Source organism: Pyrgilauda ruficollis, unplaced genomic scaffold (genome assembly GCF_017590135.1).
Source record: "Pyrgilauda ruficollis isolate IOZ18807 unplaced genomic scaffold, ASM1759013v1 scaffold11, whole genome shotgun sequence".
NCBI lineage: Eukaryota > Metazoa > Chordata > Aves > Passeriformes > Passeridae > Pyrgilauda > Pyrgilauda ruficollis.
This window is the reverse complement of record NW_024509210.1, coordinates 3,874,392-3,893,508: the sequence shown is the minus strand read 5'-3', so window position 1 is coordinate 3,893,508 and position 19,117 is coordinate 3,874,392. Positions and strand designations below refer to the sequence as shown.

At 40.3% G+C, this 19,117-nt stretch overlaps 2 protein-coding genes across 3 annotated transcripts in view; one reads left to right on the top strand and one right to left on the bottom strand.

The window, feature by feature from the left end:
- Window positions 1-13,011, top strand: part of PHYHIPL (phytanoyl-CoA 2-hydroxylase interacting protein like) — a 31,551-nt gene extending 18,540 nt beyond the window's left edge. Inside the window, exons 2-5 of the mRNA XM_041474534.1 lie at window positions 2,046-2,242; window positions 7,070-7,244; window positions 8,193-8,310; window positions 11,760-13,011. Of these exons, the coding sequence (XP_041330468.1) occupies window positions 2,046-2,242; window positions 7,070-7,244; window positions 8,193-8,310; window positions 11,760-12,294 (1,025 nt within the window). The 3' untranslated portion in view covers window positions 12,295-13,011. The remainder of the gene's footprint in view (window positions 1-2,045; window positions 2,243-7,069; window positions 7,245-8,192; window positions 8,311-11,759) is intronic.
- Window positions 13,012-14,581: 1,570 nt separating this feature from the next.
- Window positions 14,582-19,117, bottom strand: part of FAM13C (family with sequence similarity 13 member C) — a 124,174-nt gene continuing 119,638 nt past the window's right edge. For both annotated transcript variants that reach the window (XM_041474470.1, XM_041474480.1), the window contains exons 20-23: window positions 18,437-18,532; window positions 17,014-17,213; window positions 15,955-16,056; window positions 14,582-14,773 (exon numbers count right to left, since the gene is read on the bottom strand). In XM_041474470.1, coding sequence (XP_041330404.1) covers window positions 14,650-14,773; window positions 15,955-16,056; window positions 17,014-17,213; window positions 18,437-18,532 — 522 coding nt within the window. In that variant the 3' untranslated portion in view covers window positions 14,582-14,649. The remainder of the gene's footprint in view (window positions 14,774-15,954; window positions 16,057-17,013; window positions 17,214-18,436; window positions 18,533-19,117) is intronic.

Genomic DNA, 19,117 nt, shown 5'->3' with positions numbered 1-19,117 from the left:
AAAGCGGTCAATTACTGCTTTGCACATGTCCTGAGGCTGAAACCACCTTGGCTGTTGGTAACACAGCTCAGGCCCTGAGTATGGAATACAGAATCTCATTTTTAGGCAAACAATTTGCACATTGAGCTATTGTGGATTTATGGCTTGGATTTCCTGGCTGCATGTATGTTCAGGATGCTACACAGTGTTCAGTGTGCTGGGGTCTCAGTCTGTCCAGCTCTCCAGCTCTGAGAACCTCAGCAGCCACACTCCATCTTCTGCTTAAACACAGAGCCTCGCTCTTGGAAGAGCCGATCATATGAAGCCTTTTCAGTGTACCTGGCAGAGCTTTCAGTCATCTTTCAAATACAAATTGCTTGCAAAAGAAAGCAGTGCCATTTTCTCCCTGCTGGCTTTCTGAAATGTCATGTTGGGAAAAGCACTTACCACGTCTTTCATATGAAGAGAAAGCTTTCAGTAATGACTGGTATTTCTGAGTCTGTTGCAGCCAGTGCAGCTGTTGGAAATGTCACTGTGTATGGCACAAATAGGGGGCATTTTGAGCAAGACCATGCACTAACTGATTTTGGTATTAGTTGAAAAATAATTTTAAAAAAGCAGTAGGATGTTTGAAGAATAGACAATCTTTTAGATGTAAATGCATAAAATAAGACAAAAACAGAAAAATAGTTTTATTATTTCTTGAAGTCATCAGTAAAAATACATTATTCACAATACTAGCTGGAGATCTATGAATTTTGCAGACTCTGTGATTGAATTTCACATATCTATGGGCAGAATTTTCAACAATCAGGCCCACAGTAATATTCCTGCACTGAAGTGCTGGAATAATTCTTTGGCAGAGTTAAGAGGCTGAAATGTTCCTAATGTTTTCCAAGTAAAGTTTTTACTTTTATTACTGCCCAAACTGAGTTCAGTTTTTTATCATTTTTTACCAGCTATGATGAAAGTATAAATACTATCTTTTTCTATAATTAGATGTGACTGTGAATAATTCTGACAATGCATTGCCCAACATCCCTGCATGAGTTTCCCATCTTCATCATCTGGCCAGAATTTGGAAGCTTTCCTCCCTTTCTTAGGCTTTTGTTTTCATTAGCTTTTGTTTCCTCCTTTGGTTCTATCTGTCCTTATCTACGTTCAATTTTCTTTTTTTTCTGTTCTGTTTCTTTACTTCTCTTACATCATATAGATTTTTTCATTTTTTACCCAGTATTTTCTCTCTGCTTACTGAGCTTTTTTCATTTGTTCACTTTTGAGTTGGGTCTTATGTAAGTGCAAGAACACCTAACGTTTCTGAATTCTAATGTTCACAGAATGCTGAACTATAAAGTTGCCTTGGGAACTAAGGGGAGACCTAAATTTAGAACCAGTGATTCTTTTTGGGGTCAATGGTCATTTGTTCATCTCCCATATGTACTTAGAAAATAACTTCCCAAGAAAACTGCAGGGTCTCAGCTGGGAAAATGGGAAGAATAAAGAACAGAAAATGAAGCTTGCTTTTGTGTCCCTTTTGCTGTGGCTCACCAAAGTGTTAATTGTTTCATTTCAAAGAAGTTGCTGTTTTAAATATGTGTACACATGTGTGTATATGCATCCAGCATCTATAAACCTTGCAGAGATTGGCTGTGTTTTGTGCTTGAAAAGTGGTTTAAGGATGAATATGATTTCTGCTTGTGTTTAAGTCGCTGACAGATATGAATAGGGCCATTATGTTAACTGTGGGCATGGCTGGCTTCTTAACTGAACCTTGGAGCACTTGATAGCTTCAGGTGGTTTGTCCTGTCAGCCTGCAAGCACACACAGTGGTGATGCCAGCCACTCTCTGCACCATGCTATTAGTGCTTATTCACCTGAGTAATTTCATCCCTTTCCAATGCTTTCCATCACTGACATCCAGACTTGTATAACTGTACCCCACTGGCTGCTGAGGACCCCTCTGAGCCTTTGTGAAAGGCTGTTCAGGGATGTGCTGCTACTGGAGCACACAAAACACTGATCAAATGGGTCCTTCACTGAACAAATCGTGCTTATTTTCCACGCAGGGAATAAATCACAAGATAGTGGGATTGCAGAGATGGAGGAGCTTCCAGTCCCACACAACATCAAAATAAGTAACATCACGTGTGATTCCTTCAAGATTTCTTGGGACATGGATTCTAAATCCAAGGATCGCATTACTCATTACTTCATCGATCTCAACAAGAAAGAAAACAAGAATTCCAACAAATTCAAACACAAGGTAATTTTCATTTAAAAATCAAGGCACAAATGCTTGATTTTAAGCAGATGAATCTCTATGTTTTATTAACCTTTCAAAGCCAGGCCATGGGAAACAGGAATTGATATCCAACAAAGGTGGGTTTTGATTAATCTGATAGGATTTTGGTTTATTCAAAGTACATTTTCTGCCTCCAGCCTATGTGCATGTACACACAAATACACTTGTTTCACCGAGAACTGCACATTACCTTTTCTGTTCCATTTGAAAGCACTTTTGGAACCTCTACAATGTAGTGCAAGACTGCCATTTTTATTCCTGACTAGTTCTTTATCATTATTTACAAAATGTGTGTATTCCCTGCCTGTCCTTGTTCAGTGACAGACTCCTGAGAGTAACACCGATCATTTCAACAGAAGAGCCACAAATTCTAATGCACTCCAGGAAGGCTTCCAGCAATTTTAGTTTGCAGCATTCATCACTGTGACCTGAATATTCATCTGGCCTCTTTCCTCAAGCTTCTGGTGCAAGAACATATTGGAGGCATTGCAGGATCTGCAAATGCCTTACTTCCCAAATCCAGCAAAATTTTCTTTGACCTCAGAATAGTTGAAATACTGAGATGTCCAGAGAAACACTGAGACAGAACATTCCTCAAATTTAAAAATAATGTTGGCATTATCTAAAAGATAAGGTTTGCCAAGGCACAAATAACTGTCCAAACAAATGTAAGGGCTGTAATTTTCTCAGCACTAAATAACTGTTGGTTTCTAAGCCAGTGAGATAAACAGAAGATATTCCCACCAATTTCTCTGAGGCTTTTTATTGTGAGAGTATTTTTATGAGATTTTTATTAATGGCAGGTGTATAATTGTCTTACTTGACCTTTTTTGTTGTTTTTGTTGTTTTGGGTTGGAAGTAACATATGCAGTAATGAAAAATTCGTACTATTTCTTGAAATTGAGAATTTTACACGTTTGGCCAGGTTGTTGCAGTTGCTAGGAACCAGTGTGTGAAGCACTACTAAAACTAATGTTATAATAGGCATGTATTATGCCCCATTTTTAATTGTAATAGCAAATAAAGTAGGGGACTTTTGCTTTTTTCTTACTCTCACTAATTTTGGACTGACAGCCTTTGAATTGAAATTCCCATTTTACACTGCAGGAATAAATATACTCTCTAAAGGGGGATGGATGCTTTCTAATTTCATTTATTTTATTATTCTACATGTTTTTTTCATTCATGTGCTAACTGGTGTATACTTGGAACATTTATTTTTGTGAAAAGTAGAGTCATTCTAGTAGAGCAAACACCCCATACACTTTAGAATCTTTATCACAGACTTGTGATACCTACAATCTTGTAGACTTACAATGGAAGGAGGGAAGGATATTGGTAGTGTAATAAAGAAAAGCTATTCGATTTATTTTGTGTTTCTCAGCAATTCCCTAGCTTTTTATTGTGCAGTAGTGCTTAGTCAAAGGACAAAGGTAATTGGTTTTGTAAGAACAGGAGACTAAAATCTATCAATTAAAAGGATGAATAATTTGGATGTCTTGTCAGAATTAAGTAAAAATTGATTGCTACTAATTTTGTTAGTGACTTGGTTAAAAATTTTTTGTGTGATTTTTTGATGGTTTTATTCCCAAGCTTGAATGACAGAGATCCAGAGAGTAGAGAGAGAGTGGACAATAGTAAAGCACAGACTGAATACTCAGCTCTGTGCCAGAGCACTTGGGTGTTTGCTTTCATGTATCTTTAGTACTAAGCAATTTTTAGCACACCTTCTAGAATGAACTTGGGTTGATAATTGAAGTGCTCAGATTCCAAAGGTGTAACCCAGGTGTGGTTCAAGACAAGCATCCTTCCTCCCTCTAAGGTTGGCCATAGGAGTTTCCCAGCTGAAGCTCAGCAGCAGGAGCTGATAGCCCAGCACTGAATCCTCACAGCAGGGAACTGACTCCAGTCCCCACCCATCCCATTACTTCCTAAAAAAGCTTTTGCATAAAGGAGAGGGATAGCACTGCCCTTTCTCCTGGCAGAGCTTTTTTAGAGAGAAAACTGTGAGCCCTACTGCCTAGATATAAAACAGAGCATTGGGATTTACTCCTAGGAGTCATTCACCACCCTGAAGATGCCTGTGCACGGAGAACTCATCCTTACCTAGATTACAGGTAGGGTAAAGGACTGCAAGTGCCCATCTCTCTGTGGTGTTAACACAAGGGACCAGCTCATTTTCTGACTTATACAGAATTAACATTAAGTATCAGTTTGCTCAGATGGCTCTAAGTTACTTGTGATATAGACTTCACCTGATAGATCCATGCTGTACCTCAGGAAAGGGAGCTCTTTGTTTTCTTGTGTACCTGGGAATGATTCAACCTTCCAATACTGTTTCTCTTGGTAAATATATAAAGTATATTCAGCATACTTAGGGTGCATGAAGTTTTATTATTTTTGACTATCATCATCATCTCTGTGAAAGAGGTTTGTATTGCTAGTGGTGTGCAAAGACTAGAATTGTAATAAGATTTTTGTCTTTTCAATTCATTTTGCATACCTCCTCTCTTTTAAATATGGAAATATGATTACTACCATGTAATAAGAAAAATATTCAAATATTTATCAAAACTGGGACTAGAATCTGGATGTGCTGAGTTCCTACAAAGTTGAAGGCTGAAAGCTGCCTCTTTTCCTAAAAAGGAGAGTAGAGTGACTCATAAACATTGCTGCTTAGTTATTCAAAGTTCCCAGGCTGTTCTTAGAAATTATTGCCATCTAGGTAGCTTTAGAGCTGTCTGGTGGGTGCTGGTAGTGGAGCAGCCATCTGCCACTCTAGAATCCTGGCTCTCCTTGGGCTGGCACAGTAGCTGCTTTGCACTTCTTTGGTGGCTCAGCCAGGAATGAGAGCTGGGCAGAAGAGAGATGAAAGGGAGAGGTGGAGAATCCCCAGACGAACTTCAGTGTGAATATTGGAATATTTCTTCTGTATTGTGGCCCTTTAAAAAATGTGGTGTTTGCTTAGGAAAAAACAGCAGATTAGAGTCGTGAGAGGCATCACATCTGCCCCTCCTCTCCAGCTGTGCAAGACATAAACCCCTCAGGTCTGTGGTGGTCTCCCCCTTTATTTCTACCTTTTTTTTTTTTTTTTTTTTTTTTTGGTGTATTCTCTCGCTTTTTTGATATGGTTAAAAGAGGTAGCTGATGCACAGCTGGAGGGTAAAGCTTTGACACTTGGGGCAACAAGGCTTTTAATGTTACATGAAAACTGACAAAATTAATGGGAAAAAAGCCACCACTGGGGTGTGAGCACAGAGATTTGACCCAGGTGGAAGCTGTTTTTACCGTAACCCAAGAACAGGTGACAGGAAGACCAATGATGTTAAATGTGGCACCTGCTGACTGCATTAGCAGTAGCAGACTCAGTCCAGTGGGATGCCTTTCAGGGTGGTAGCTTTAAATGTCACTTGGTGTTCTTTTTTTTTTATTTTGTAATTTTTCTCTATATATTATGAATTGCAGCATGCACAACTCTCTCCTTTTCAGATAAAGTTTTTACCCAACTATTATTTGATTTAGATGAGAATTTACAAAAAAGAAATCACGACAACAAAATTTTACCCTGGATTATGACTCAATTACATCAATTATTGTAATATCCCAAGCTGCTAATTTTACACTTTCTTAATACAGAAACTGAAGATAATTTTTTTGTTGATAGGAAAACAAAAGGAGAAAGATCTTTTATCCATAACAGAGGACAAGGGGGAAAAAATCCTTTAGATCTTGCTTAGAGATCATGATCCCTTCTGTTCCTTTTTTCCTTTAAAGACTACTATGCTATAGGACTACTATAGTAGTCCATCTACCTGTAGTCCTAGTATGGGACTACTATATATAGGTAGATGATTGTGGACTAGTATTTGTAGGTAGACAGTTAAGGATGTCATTTAAAGTGCCCACTTTTCACATTTCTATTGTTACTGGTGAATATTCAATAATAAATGACTCTCATTCTATCACAGCTCCTCAGGTACACTACAGAGAATCATTGAACTCCATTGTGAGTCCTTTCCCCCACAGTTCTTGCATAAAATGTCCTGTTCTTCCATTTTTTCTGTCCTTTGGTGGTCTGCACCAAAGTCTTTGGTACTGTACAAATCAAGTATTTCAACTACAGCAAGCAGCTATTTTTCTTGGTTGCATCCTGGGGCTTTGATATCCTGGAAGAACAAAACAGAGGATCTGAAGGGGCAGTGTAGGGCAAAACAAGAGGTTCAGTGGTAGGCTCAAGCTGTTAGGCTTCTTCTGGCCATTGCTGTACAGAAGGGCATTTTGAAAGATGTGAACCAGCCTGCAATGTGTTTAATTTTGTCTGTTGAAATTTAGTTTGGAAGGTAGCAGCAGTAGTGTAGCTGGACTGATTGACAGCAGGAGGAATTTTGTTTGATTACATTGCTGAAAGAAACCAGTGAGAGCACAAGAAGCTTTTAAATTAAGGTAGCTTTGTTCTCAATAACATGTCTTTCTTTGCATATGTAAGCATAAATTATCCTAGAGTGAATTATACATTTGAGCTATATATAATAGCATTACTCTACAGTCATTTGGAGCAAATAATTATTTCATACATGCAAGTTATCCCCATGTCTCTTAGATCAGGCCTTACACCACTGTCCTCTGCCACTGCTCACTTTGCTGCACCAACAAACTGTGAGAAATAACTGGAGTTTGCAGAGAAGAGCCAGGACTGGGGACTACGCTGCAAAAGCAGTGAAGGAAAGGGTGGCAGATTGGTTTGGGTTCGCTGCTGACTTGCGTGTCCTTTGGTGCTTTTGTCTGCAGGATGTGCCCACCAAGCTGGTGGCCAAGGCCGTTCCTCTGCCCATGACCGTGCGCGGGCACTGGTTCCTGAGCCCCAGGACAGAGTACACGGTGGCGGTGCAGACGGCCTCCAAGCAGGTCGATGGCGATTACGTCGTGTCCGAGTGGAGCGAAATCATCGAGTTCTGCACCGCAGGTAACGCTGCTGAGGGATCCTGCTCCACAGGCTGAGTCAATTAGTGCTGCCTCCGCTGCCACACTGGGCTGGGCACCTGCCGTGCCAGCTGTGCTGGTGGCCTTAAATAGTCACCCCTGGAAACTGGAATTCACACTTTAGGCTTTGTATGTGCCGAGGTTTGGCACGTTAAGCAGAGGCAGCTGGACTGCCCTTTACTTGTGCAATAGCTTAGCTGTCCCAAAGTGCTGTGCCTGGCACCACTGCTTGTCCCAGGCTAGGAAAGGGCCACTTGTGTGCCTGTCACTGGCTATCAGCACTTGTGGGGAAAGGTAGAAGGGCAGCTCCCTGACAGCTTAAGACATTCTGCTGCTCTGCTTTCTTTGCATGCTGCAAAGCCTCAGCACCATCTACACCCCATCTTCAGCATCACTTTGGCCTGTCTGATTTATAAGGTTTCCTTTGGATGTTCATGACCTGCTGTCACTGTGCATGCCTATGTGAAAGCTGAGGACTGAGGCAAGCTCAGTATGAATCCCATGTTGGTTGGGAAGCCATTTAAGCTGGGTCCTAAGCAAGCCTTGTTAGTACTGTCATTGGCTATTGGCTCACAACCAGGTATGTAGCAAATAGTTTATCAACTGATATGAGCCAGAGAGGGCAGTCCTGAGCTCCTCTGCAGTCCTGAGCTGCACTGCAGTCCCAAACACAGGGAAACCAGCTCTAACATAGGAAATCCTGAGCTGAAAGTTGTTGTAGGCTTGCAGAGTCTTTGTGAGGAAGGAGTGGGGAGAATCACAAACACCTGCTCGTGCCATTTGATTTGTTTGTTTCCACTGTTGAGAATTGGGGCATGATGTGATGTATATTACCAAGACTGTTCCTAGTTTTCAGTCTGCGTGTCTGTGGCTTTTGGAGTGTTGTGGTTTTTCCTGCCCCCTCTACTAGCAGTTTGTCTTTCCTTTCCAGATTATTCAAAAGTTCACCTAACACAGCTATTGGAAAAAGCTGAAGTGATTGCAGGCCGTATGCTTAAACTGTCTGTTTTTTATCGGAATCAGCACAAAGAATACTTTGATTATATCAGGTAAGAAACTAAACATATTCAAAGTCCTTTGGCAAATTAAAGGACTAATGAAAATAAGTAAATAGAGACAGCTGTGCTGAAGCTAGAGCAGAATGTCCATATGCTTTATAGCCCGTTCAGAGGAAGGCAAAGAATAAAACACAAATTGTTTCTTTCACCTTGCTTAACTCAGCACCTCCATTTGGCAACAAAAATCTGTGTTTTGAAGCAGAAACTGAAGTACTCATTGGGACTTCAGCCTCATTAAAGCATCTGTAATCATAATGGAGAGTTTAGGAGCCAAATATTTCCATTGTACTGAGAAATTAAGAGTGAGGTGACTGACAGTAGGAGTGTACAGCAGTGTGCACAGGCGTTTGCCTGCATGTAAGAGTTCCATCTCAAATATTTGCTCTCCCATGTACAACCATCCTATTTCCATGCTCAAATGCGGTTATACAGACTCTGCAATCCGAATGTTAATTTGTAGACCATGTGGTGAGTGAGAGGGCATTATGTTTACGCAGTGTTAAACCACCATGCTTCAGCTGGAATGAAAAACAGGATAGCTGGAGGTAGGTTCCCTGTTCTGTTGGAGACCCAGCGTGCCCTCCACACACAGCCAGTAGCATCAGGATACGAGAAAAGCAGACTTTATGATAGAAGGAGTCAAAGCTCGTGCTGCATGAGCAGGAACAGCCACACAGAGTAACCTTCTCCTGTTAGAAGAACATGGATGAGAGGTAAGCAGTGTGTTGGAAGGCTGCACCACTGACTGTGCTTCTTTAATATTCATCAGGAGATAGGGCCCCTGCTGGGCCACATAATTTCAGTTTTATGTGAGTGTCCCACTAGTACCTGCCTGGAATGGAAAGTTTTAAAAACAACTCAAGGCAATCCAGCTTCAAAGAACAGACTCTACTATATTTGCAAACATTCCCATTTTGTAGTCTTGGGTATCTAATTTATTCCAGGAGTGTATTGGATATTGCAGAGCATGGACTTGCTCTTCTCCTTCTGTGTTTTGGAAGGATTATTTTATTGCACATAGGGACACAGCTGCAAAACTCAGTAGAAGTAGAGAATAAATTGCAGTTGTTGAGGTTCTTTGAGACCCTCATAACCACTGCTGCCACCCTGGGCTGGACACCACAGAAGGGAAATGCCTGTGCTGTTCTGATCCTCACACTGCTTTGTTTTCAGCTATGTAATCATAGTGCATCTGACTGTGTGTTCATTAGTGTTGAAAATTGCCACTGAGTGCATTTATAGCTGTGGGTTTAGCCTTGTTCTGCCAAACGTGACTCTAATTGATTGCACTCTGTCTGTTCCTCTTCTTCCTGCTAAGTTCTTTCTTGGTTTGACACCAATAGTGATGCGTTTGTTTTCCCTCTGTTAGTGAACTGGAGACACAAACCTGTTTTACCAGGCCAGTGGGAAGCTACACTACCAGAACTGGCTGATGGTCTCCTCTTTTGATCAGAAATAGACTAATATAGTCACAAGGGCTAATCCTTCCCCAGTACACCTGTCTGTGTGTTATAAAAGCCCTGACCATGTGCTTCCTATTAGGGAAAATTCCTTGTCATCCCATGCCTGTCATGGTCTCTGGTGTCATCACACAGCCTGGAAAAGCTCTGGTAGCATTGGCATACAGGCAGCTGTTCCTGGTGCTAAAACAGCAGCCCCTAATGGAGGGTTGAGGTGAGCTCAGAAGGGCTGTTTGTGTCACTGCAGCTTACCTGGGCTGGGAGCACCAAAAGCAGCTCAGATTCCTCGAAAGGGCGACCCATAATTAGCCTAATTGGCCACTGGATGTCAGTATCTTGCCACAGAAATGGAACCTACTTCCTAAGAATGAAGCTTGACTTTTCAGGTTGCAGAGGTTTCAGGTGGCTACTTAAGCTTATTCAACCTTTTTTTTTCTTCTCTTTTTTTCTCCCTAGTAATCTCTTCAGTCATAAAATCCTAATTATACTCCCCACGCCAATCAATAGGGCTTATGAAATAGGGCTTGAGACAATAAGTAGTATTTGAATGGCTCAGAAGACTTCTGAAATGCATCTTAGAGTAAAATAAAGATGTGCTGCTGAGGAGATTATAAATAATGAAAAAACTAATCACAGCTGGAGACATTACTGAGTTGATTCAGAGCTGTTTTTTAATGTATACACTGAGTTTGTTTGCTTTGACTGCTACCTCCCACTTTAACCAAGCAAAATATTCTCCCACACAGCACCATTTTACATGGACCTGTTGCAAGTTAGAAGCAGAGAGAGAACAGACTTTCTTGGCTAGTTTCCCCTTTCCTGAAAGAAGGAAAAAAGAAAAGTAAAAACAAAGCAAGAGGGGAATATAAAAATCATAAGAATCTCCAGCCCCATGCAGCCTCATGCATTTTTAGTCTGTCATGTCAGTGAGTATAAAGACATTGTTCTAAGGGTGCCTAGCAAATGTGGTGTTTTGCAGGTCTTACAAAAGAGGATGGTTCCCTTTCAGGTATTATGTGGTAGCAGGTGCAGACAGAGTCAAAGCTGCCACTGGAGCACTTCCAGAGTTGTGTGGGACACAAATACAGGGGAATGCCCTGCTATACATAAAAATCTCAGGTGCTAAGGAGTGTTAGAGGGGGTGTTTTGGAGTATTCTCCTAAATTTAGCAGCCTAATGCTGCTGAATGCAATTTGGGATTTGGGGTTTCAAAAATTCACTTGTTTGTTGTACATTTCTTTTCACTGGAATAAAATTGAGCTAAGTTAAAAAAAAAAAATAAAGTCTTTTTTTCCCCCTTAGGACTAGTGACTGCAGAAGCTGGATACCAACCAAAATGGAAACTAACCAAATTGCCTAATTCTCTGTGCCCAGTCCTGCACTGATTGAAGTCAGCAGTAGACCAATTAGACTTGAAATGATCATTTGGGGACAAAAAATACTGGCAGACAGTACATTCTTTCCTATAACCTCTCTAAAAAGCATCCTTCAGAAATAACTTTCACTGGCAGTATTCTACTACATGAACTATATACTGCCTATGCTAAAAATACATATTAACAAACAGCATATTCAGCATATGGAGACTGACTTGCAATAGTCAACATGTGTTTATTGTTAAAAATGTAGTGTAAATCTGAACAAATCAGCTAATTAAAGACACTTGTGATTTGGGGGCTTTTTTGTTTGTGGGTTTGTTTTTTTGGTTTTTTTGCCTGCATATGATACCCAGACAGCTGACAGAGAAGGCAGGCTGGAAAAGCAGATTTTGCCCTTGAACAGGAATTGTTCTAGCTCTTCCCAAGTCTGATGGCACTTGATTTTCCTGGTCCTAAGATCCTGACACTAACCCTGTCTTTCAGTTTAATGGTTTTCCTCTGTGTCCTTTCAGTCCTGTTTCCAAACAGCATGATGTCCTAACTTTCCACTTTTTCTCTGCCATGTGTTACAAAATAAACAATACCAGTCCTTCATTTGTAGAGAGCATCATGGGAATGCTATGCAGCCCTCTGTTAAGGATAACAGTGGCAGCCATGGCTCTCCGATCAGTGGGAAGCTGGAAGGCATCTTCTTTAGCTGCAACACTGAGTTTAACACTGGGAAGCCACCCCAAGATTCACCCTATGGAAGATACAGGTATGAGATTGCAGCTGAAAAACTCTTCAACCCAAATACTAACTTGTACTTTGGAGACTTCTACTGCATGTACACAGCCTACCACTACGTCATCCTCGTGATCGCCCCCGTGGGGTCACCAGGAGATGAGTTCTGTAAGCAGCGCCTTCCCCAGCTAAACATAAAAGATAACAAATTTCTGACCTGCGATGAAGAAGACGGGGTCATGGTTTACCATCATGCCCAGGATGTTATTTTGGAAGTAATTTACACTGATCCTGTGGATCTGTCCCTTGGCACAGTTGCTGAAATTACTGGTCACCAACTAATGAGCTTGTCTACTGCAAATGCAAAGAAAGATCCCAGCTGCAAGACCTGCAATATCAGTGTTGGACGTTAAAACTCCCCTCGTTCCTTAGGAGCCTTCAAACCTCTGTTGCCCATTTCCATAGTCAGACAGTTCTGTCGGAAGCATGCACATGCCGCTGTCTCCAAAAGCAACTACCAGTCTTCAGAACCTCCAATAGCCTTCTTAGGATCTCTTCTCTCCCTCTTTCCCTTCTGTTCTCCCGATGCTTTAAATGATTAGAAGTCCTGGATTTCTTTCTGGCAACCATTTATACCTAGATGCTGCAAAAATTGTTTTCTGTTTCTTGCCAAACATAACAAAATCCTATATAAACTGCTTTAGCAAAATAAAAATAACGGCTTATAAATGGTGTTTAAATATGCATTCATTTTAACTACTGAACCAGTACTGGGAAACTGAACAGCATGAAAGGTTGTAATTGCAGCATGATTTGAATTTCAGAGCCTAGAAATGTCAGCACTTCCAACGTGTTGTTTGACAGTGTTATTTATGTTATTTATATTAGCTAACTGAAAACAGAAACTGTGTCTCGACATAATAAATATAATAGAAAAATATTTTATTTGTACTGTTGTATAAAATATTATACAATCATATAGAATATATAGATTACATTTTAATATCAATTGTATACATGTCATTAAATCATTTTCCCTTATCAAAGATGTAGTTTGTAAACTTCAAACAGCTCTGTATCTGTTCCTGTTGCTCTAGATGACTTTAATTAAAACAGATTTATGAAGACCATTTCTGATTCATAAAAGTTAAGTTATAAATAATTAAATCAGTACACTGAAACAACAAACGGTGCAAAATAAAAAATTCCTTTTTTAGTGTTCATATTTTTTCCTCCATACTACTTGAAGATGTGTACATCTTCCAAATCATGCCATTACATACTAGATAAATACAAACATGGTTGGTACATAATAGGCTTTATAAAATCAAAATCTTCTTACCAAGATAAAAAACAGGTTGCTTATACTATGTGGTCAATACAAATTGACAGGTAAAGCAAAACACTAAACATGAGTCAACTGGTTCCAGTCCCTTTTTCTTTTCTTTAGGTAATTCTTCCCTCCTTTCTGTCTGGGGTAGGAATTTCCCAGAATCCCTGCTTTTAATTTCTAGTACAAAACCTGCTGATAATCTTTCTATTACTAGTCCACTTTTCACACCAATGGCCTACCACAAACAGTGACAATTCTCCTTAATATTACAAAGTGTGGTGCTCTGAAAGTTAAGAAAGATGCATAACTCCAATGGAAAAATAACTTTTTATAACCTTATTTTCAGTAAACAAGAAGTCTAGCAGTCCTCATCAGATAACTGTGACACTCACTTATATACCATGTACTTTATCTATCCAAAATATCTTAGCATAATGCAGTAATCTAATCCTGTTTATATATATATATATGTGGCAATTTATAACACAAGAAGGACTTCAACATTTTACAAAGTGCATGCGTTTGAACGAGCTTTGGTAGTTAGAGAAGCGAATGTTATAGCGTCAGGCAAACCAAAGTGCAAAGGTTAATAGAGAAATCAAAATTAGCATGTAGTTGATCTATTTACTGACTTCTAAATTCTGTGAGCCAGGTCCTGTGAACTAGTGAAAAGGACAGCAGCCAGGACATTTGTTCCATCTTCTCTCAGCAACCTGTAGCTGTTTCATTTTGCCAAGCACTTTCTCTTATTCCTGTAACACCACCAGTTCCCTTTGGCAGTCTCATTCTGACCTTTTCCTGCATAAGCAGCATCACTCTGCTCTGCTCCCAGCCCTGGCACTGCTTCTCCCTGTGCACCTTTCTTTGAAGCCACTGGAATTGAATGGCAGCTCTGTCTTGACAGCTAGTGTATGTTCTGAGTGTTTCCTTCACTCACTCAAATTCATTTCTTTTAATCTAGTGAATCAGCACCCTAATAGCCAACATTACTAATTAGTTATAACACATGTTAATTCTGGAAACAAACGTGTGGCACGTTAGCGTGTACTAAGGTGTATTAAAAACCTGCAGAACATTTCCTCACACTTTTAGACCGGGTCAAACTGAGAATCTACATTACTTCAGCATCCTTTTAATTTCTTAACATTCTCACAGTGCACTTCAAGGCTTTTTCAAAAGGAAAAATATATACTATATTCCACTCACCCGTGCTTAATATTCTTGCATATTGCTGTCCTCTCTTATCACAGCTATTATAATTGGTAAAGTGCATCAAAAATCTCAGTGTGTCAAATAATCGTGCAGCAGACCAAGACCTGTAAAATTACTTTCTCTTTTTCATTCCTTGTTTGCTTGGATTTTTTCTCTCTCTCTTTTTTTTTTTTTTTTTTTTTTTTTTTTTCCTAGAGAACAATATCACAGCATTGCATTCACTTCAAATTGTTTTGGAAATATCATGCTTACTGATGAGAACCTCCAGAAGCCTGATTTTGGCTTTTGTGTGCTTGTATTCAGAGTATTCCTCAGCCATTGGCACCCGATCTTCTTTCTGAGGACTCCTATGAAAAGCAAATAAAAGCACCATCATTTTTCATGAGTAAGAAGAGAAACAGTATTAAAAATTAATTCTGCAATAACTGATGAGGATTGGGGTTTTTTTTACTGACTGTAAATGACTAAGATAATTTGACAGGACCAAAAAGCTCTAATATACAGAAATAAAGTCATATTTAAAATACTGACTTTTCATATACTAGACAACTTTCTTGACAGCTGTGGGAAGTATAATTACTTGATTCTCAAATATGCAGAGAAGTCATAATAGTGCTTTGCAAATGGTTACCAGTTACCGCTGTTACCAGTGCCCATATACACCATGGTTTTCAACAAAAATGTTTGCTAAATGAAGAGGAGGAAAAACAGAGTGAAAAATGGCCAGTATTTAATTCTGAGTAAAAAAAAAAACCCCAGTAGCTTCTGGTTTTAAAATCTGGCTGTTTAAAAATGACCCAACTGCCAAGTCTATTCCCTGCAGAGTGACATCTCAGAAAGAGACTTCAGCAGCCTCCCTTGAGCTCAGGGAATATCCTGTGCTGAGGTGGGTATAAACTCATTGCAGGCATGTCCTGGAAGATCCCCAAATCCTGGCTTTCCTCACAGATGACCACATCTTGAAGGAGCTAAGCAGAGAGATAGATGGACATCTCCAGAGACCAGACATCTCCATAGTATCAGCGCTGAGATGCCCAACAGGCAGGAAGAATGATGCACAGAACTCCATTATATCAGAAGGCTAATTAATTACTTCATTATATTATATTATACTATAACTATATTACACAAACAAGAACTATCACTAACTAAATAACTAGAAAACACCTGACTCTCTGCCCGAGAGGCCCGACACACATGTGGATCCAATTGGTCAATGAATCCAAACCACCATCACCAGAATCCAATCAAGCAATCACCTGAGGTAAACACTCTCCAGAACACATTCCACATGGGCACAAACACAAGAGCAGCAAATGAGATAAGAATTGTTTTAATCATTCTTTTCTCTGCTTTCTCTCCTGAGAAAGTGAAATCACTGTTCAGAGAGCATGTGAATACGAGGGTATTTTCCTGCCCTTAGGTGCATTCCCCTTTGGCCTGTGCACCCCAGAGTGCCCATCCTCACAGAGACAAACACCCCTGCCCAGGACCCAAAGGGGACAAGGAGAGGGTCCTGCTGAGTTACCTTCCTGTCTGTTTGTAGAACTGCTCCTCAAACTCTCGAAGAGCCTTGCGAAGTCTCTTCTTATCAGCTCTTGTTTCTCTGAGATGTTCGAGAAGAACTGGCCTGCGGAACAGAGACGGGAACATGAAATCCTCTCGTGCTTGGGAGGGTTGTAAAGCCCTGGATTTGAGCTTCTGCTCTGGGCCCTTGGCAGGCACTGACCAGAGCCCCAAGACATTCCATCACACTCCATACAACACTGTACTCCTTCCCTTTTACTGGTGTTCCAGCTAGTAAAGGGAAGGCAGAGACTCTGGTCAATGGAAGAGGAGAAGCATTCAGGACTGAGCCTTGCTACTGGCCCCAATTCCCTGTGGAATTAATGGAGTTGACAGGGCTCAGTATCTCACAGGAGGAAATGCTGTAGCTGAATTACAGTCCACGTGCAAGCCCTGCTCCTATTTGCAGCTGCTCCCAATCATTACTGTGATGCAGTGGAAATGCCAGTGGTACCCAGAAGCGTAATTTTTGGAGGCCATGTTTTAGCTAGTGTTCAGAGGATAAGGGTTTAAGCAGAGAGAGAATTCTGTTATGACCTTTGCTCCTGGTAATTTTTTTTTCATAATGACAAAATGCACAGAAATATCCTCCCAGCATTTATAAGCAAACCATTGTGCACATAGTTGAGTTACATAGAAATCTAAGTAATTTTTATTTGATCTCTATAGTGTTAGAGTCTAGTTAGCTTCATTTATGCATCTAAGACCTTCCATCAAAACACAAAAGATACCATCCCCTAAGGTATGAGAACATATCTGTTCACGGAAGGCACCAGTTACCTTTCTCTTCCTGGAGACAAAACGTTGTTTGAATAAACAGCTCAAACCACCAGTGTGCTGCCCAAACAATGAATCTCCTCTGCCTCCCCTCTCCCATAAGAAAGCACTGAATCACTCCTTTGGTATAGAATATACCTGTGCAACAAGTATGGCTCATATTTCTCTTAAAGGCTCATATTTCACTTACAAAGTCTACAAGAAATGTTTTTAAACATGTGGGGGGAAAACAGAGAGAACTTACATTGTTGCCTCATGTAAATTGGACATTGACAAGGCTGTTTGTCTGTAAACTTTCTTTTCATCCAGAGGTGAAATATGTGCAGGCTCACTCTCCTCCTGTGAATAACACAGGTGCTCTTCAACAGGGAAGCAAGACATTGGGCCAGATGATAACTCATGGCTGCTTTGAGAACGGTCTTCATCTGAGTCTTCTTCCTCCTGCTTGGGAAATGCAAAACATTATCAAATTAATTGTTTAAATTACAATGCTTTCAGTAATAGGCTGACAACATAAAGAATTAGGATCTGACTTCCTGGATGTATTCAAAACAGAATAGACATATTGGAAGGTTTACCAGGTCTACCTGAGGCTGCTCACAAAAGCACTCCTGGGGTCACTGGGTTGCATTGCTACCAGGAGTAAAAAGGACAGAAGCTGGCCCTGCTCCAAGTATCTCCAGCCAGCAATTTATTTCTGTCTGCTCAAAAGCCTTTACATGTAGCAAAGATTTAACTACCATTCTGTATTTATGTAAGCAATACAGTCTTGCTGGAACTTCTACTCCTCTCATATACACATCTCCTGTATGTGTATTATATCCATATGTTTTGACTGTAGAAAGAGTTGGAGGGAGGGATTCCACGTTTTATAGCCACTAGTGTTAACTACTGAAGTAGACTGATACTGGTGTCTTGCTCACATTCCTCCATCCTCAGAAAAAAAGTTGAGCTATTGAAACCAGAGCTTAAACTTAAAAACTCCACTGGGCAAAGCTCCTAACAAGTAACACTTAGGGGGAATTGCAGTGAAATTTTTCAATGAAACATCCAGGTGCAAGTGTGCCAAGCTTTGCACTGTGATTTTTCAAAGAAACTAAAGTTACACTGTCATCTAACAAGACAATAATAATTTTTAAAATTGACCTAGTCCCAACTGCTATTAGATTAATCTTTTTGGTAGACATGCTAATTAACTTCCAAGTAGCCAGATTCCATTGCCTTCACTCACTATGAGACCAGCACTGTTCCATTGCACTAATATGTTATTAAAGTACTACAAACTTCATGTATGTGCTACATGATTGATAAAAGCATTGTTGATAAAAAAGTTAGATATAATGACTGCAGAGTCCTTCATACACAGAGAGAGGTTTCCTCCAGTGTGGCAGATGTTTGCCACGATGGAAAATTAATGCCAGCCTCTGAAGTCTTACCCAGCCCTCTGAAGTTCTTGCCTCAGAAACTGCTGCTGCACATTGGAACCTCTAGCATGCATAGAAGTTGAATTTTACAGAGCATTTTGAAGTATCAACACCCTGTGTTAACCAATCAGCAGGTTTTTTTGGTATCAGTAGTTCTATTGTTGCTAAATGGACATACAGGTACAAATCAAACACAGCATTTTGTGTGTTTCCTTGGCATTGGATGAATTCTTTCCAACTTACAATTGTTGTGATCAAAGATGGAGCAGCCAGAAGTTTCTTGATAATTCTGTATCTGTCGTAAAGAGGTTTCATGAGACTCTTTTCTTGCTTAGTTACCTAAAGAGAAATCATAACAAAACATAGCCCTCAAAAATTATAAAAAATTAAAAAAAGTACATTTAAAAGATTCTCATTTTCTCCTGTAAAGCTGAGAAAGGTATTAGAAGAGTATGAGCAGATGTGTATTTTGCTTCAATAGATATTCCATGGGAACTGTCATTTATTCTGTGCAATTTCTAAAAAGGAAAATGGCAATCTATTTTCTAACAGAGAATACCCACTATGGCTTCGTCACTTTCTTGAGCCACACTGCCCAGGCAGAGGGTAAATTATTCTCTCTCTGAGGCTGCTGCTAGAGCAGGAGGAGTTCAGGTGTGCTGCTGCTGTGCCTTGCATTGCCAGCTCACCTCCTGAGCTGTGATGGCAGCAGCAGGAATAGCACAGCCTGCCTGGGATAAGGCACTCATCGGCCCGGTGGGATGGAGAGCACCAAGAACACGGCTCTGCAGCCTGCACACGGAGCTGCCTCTGTGCAGGATTGCTGCCTGCATCCCTCACCAGAGCTGCTTTCCACAATGGGGATTTACCATCTGTTCATCTACTTTGTTCTTGGTATTTCATGAGCACTTGGAGCATTGATTT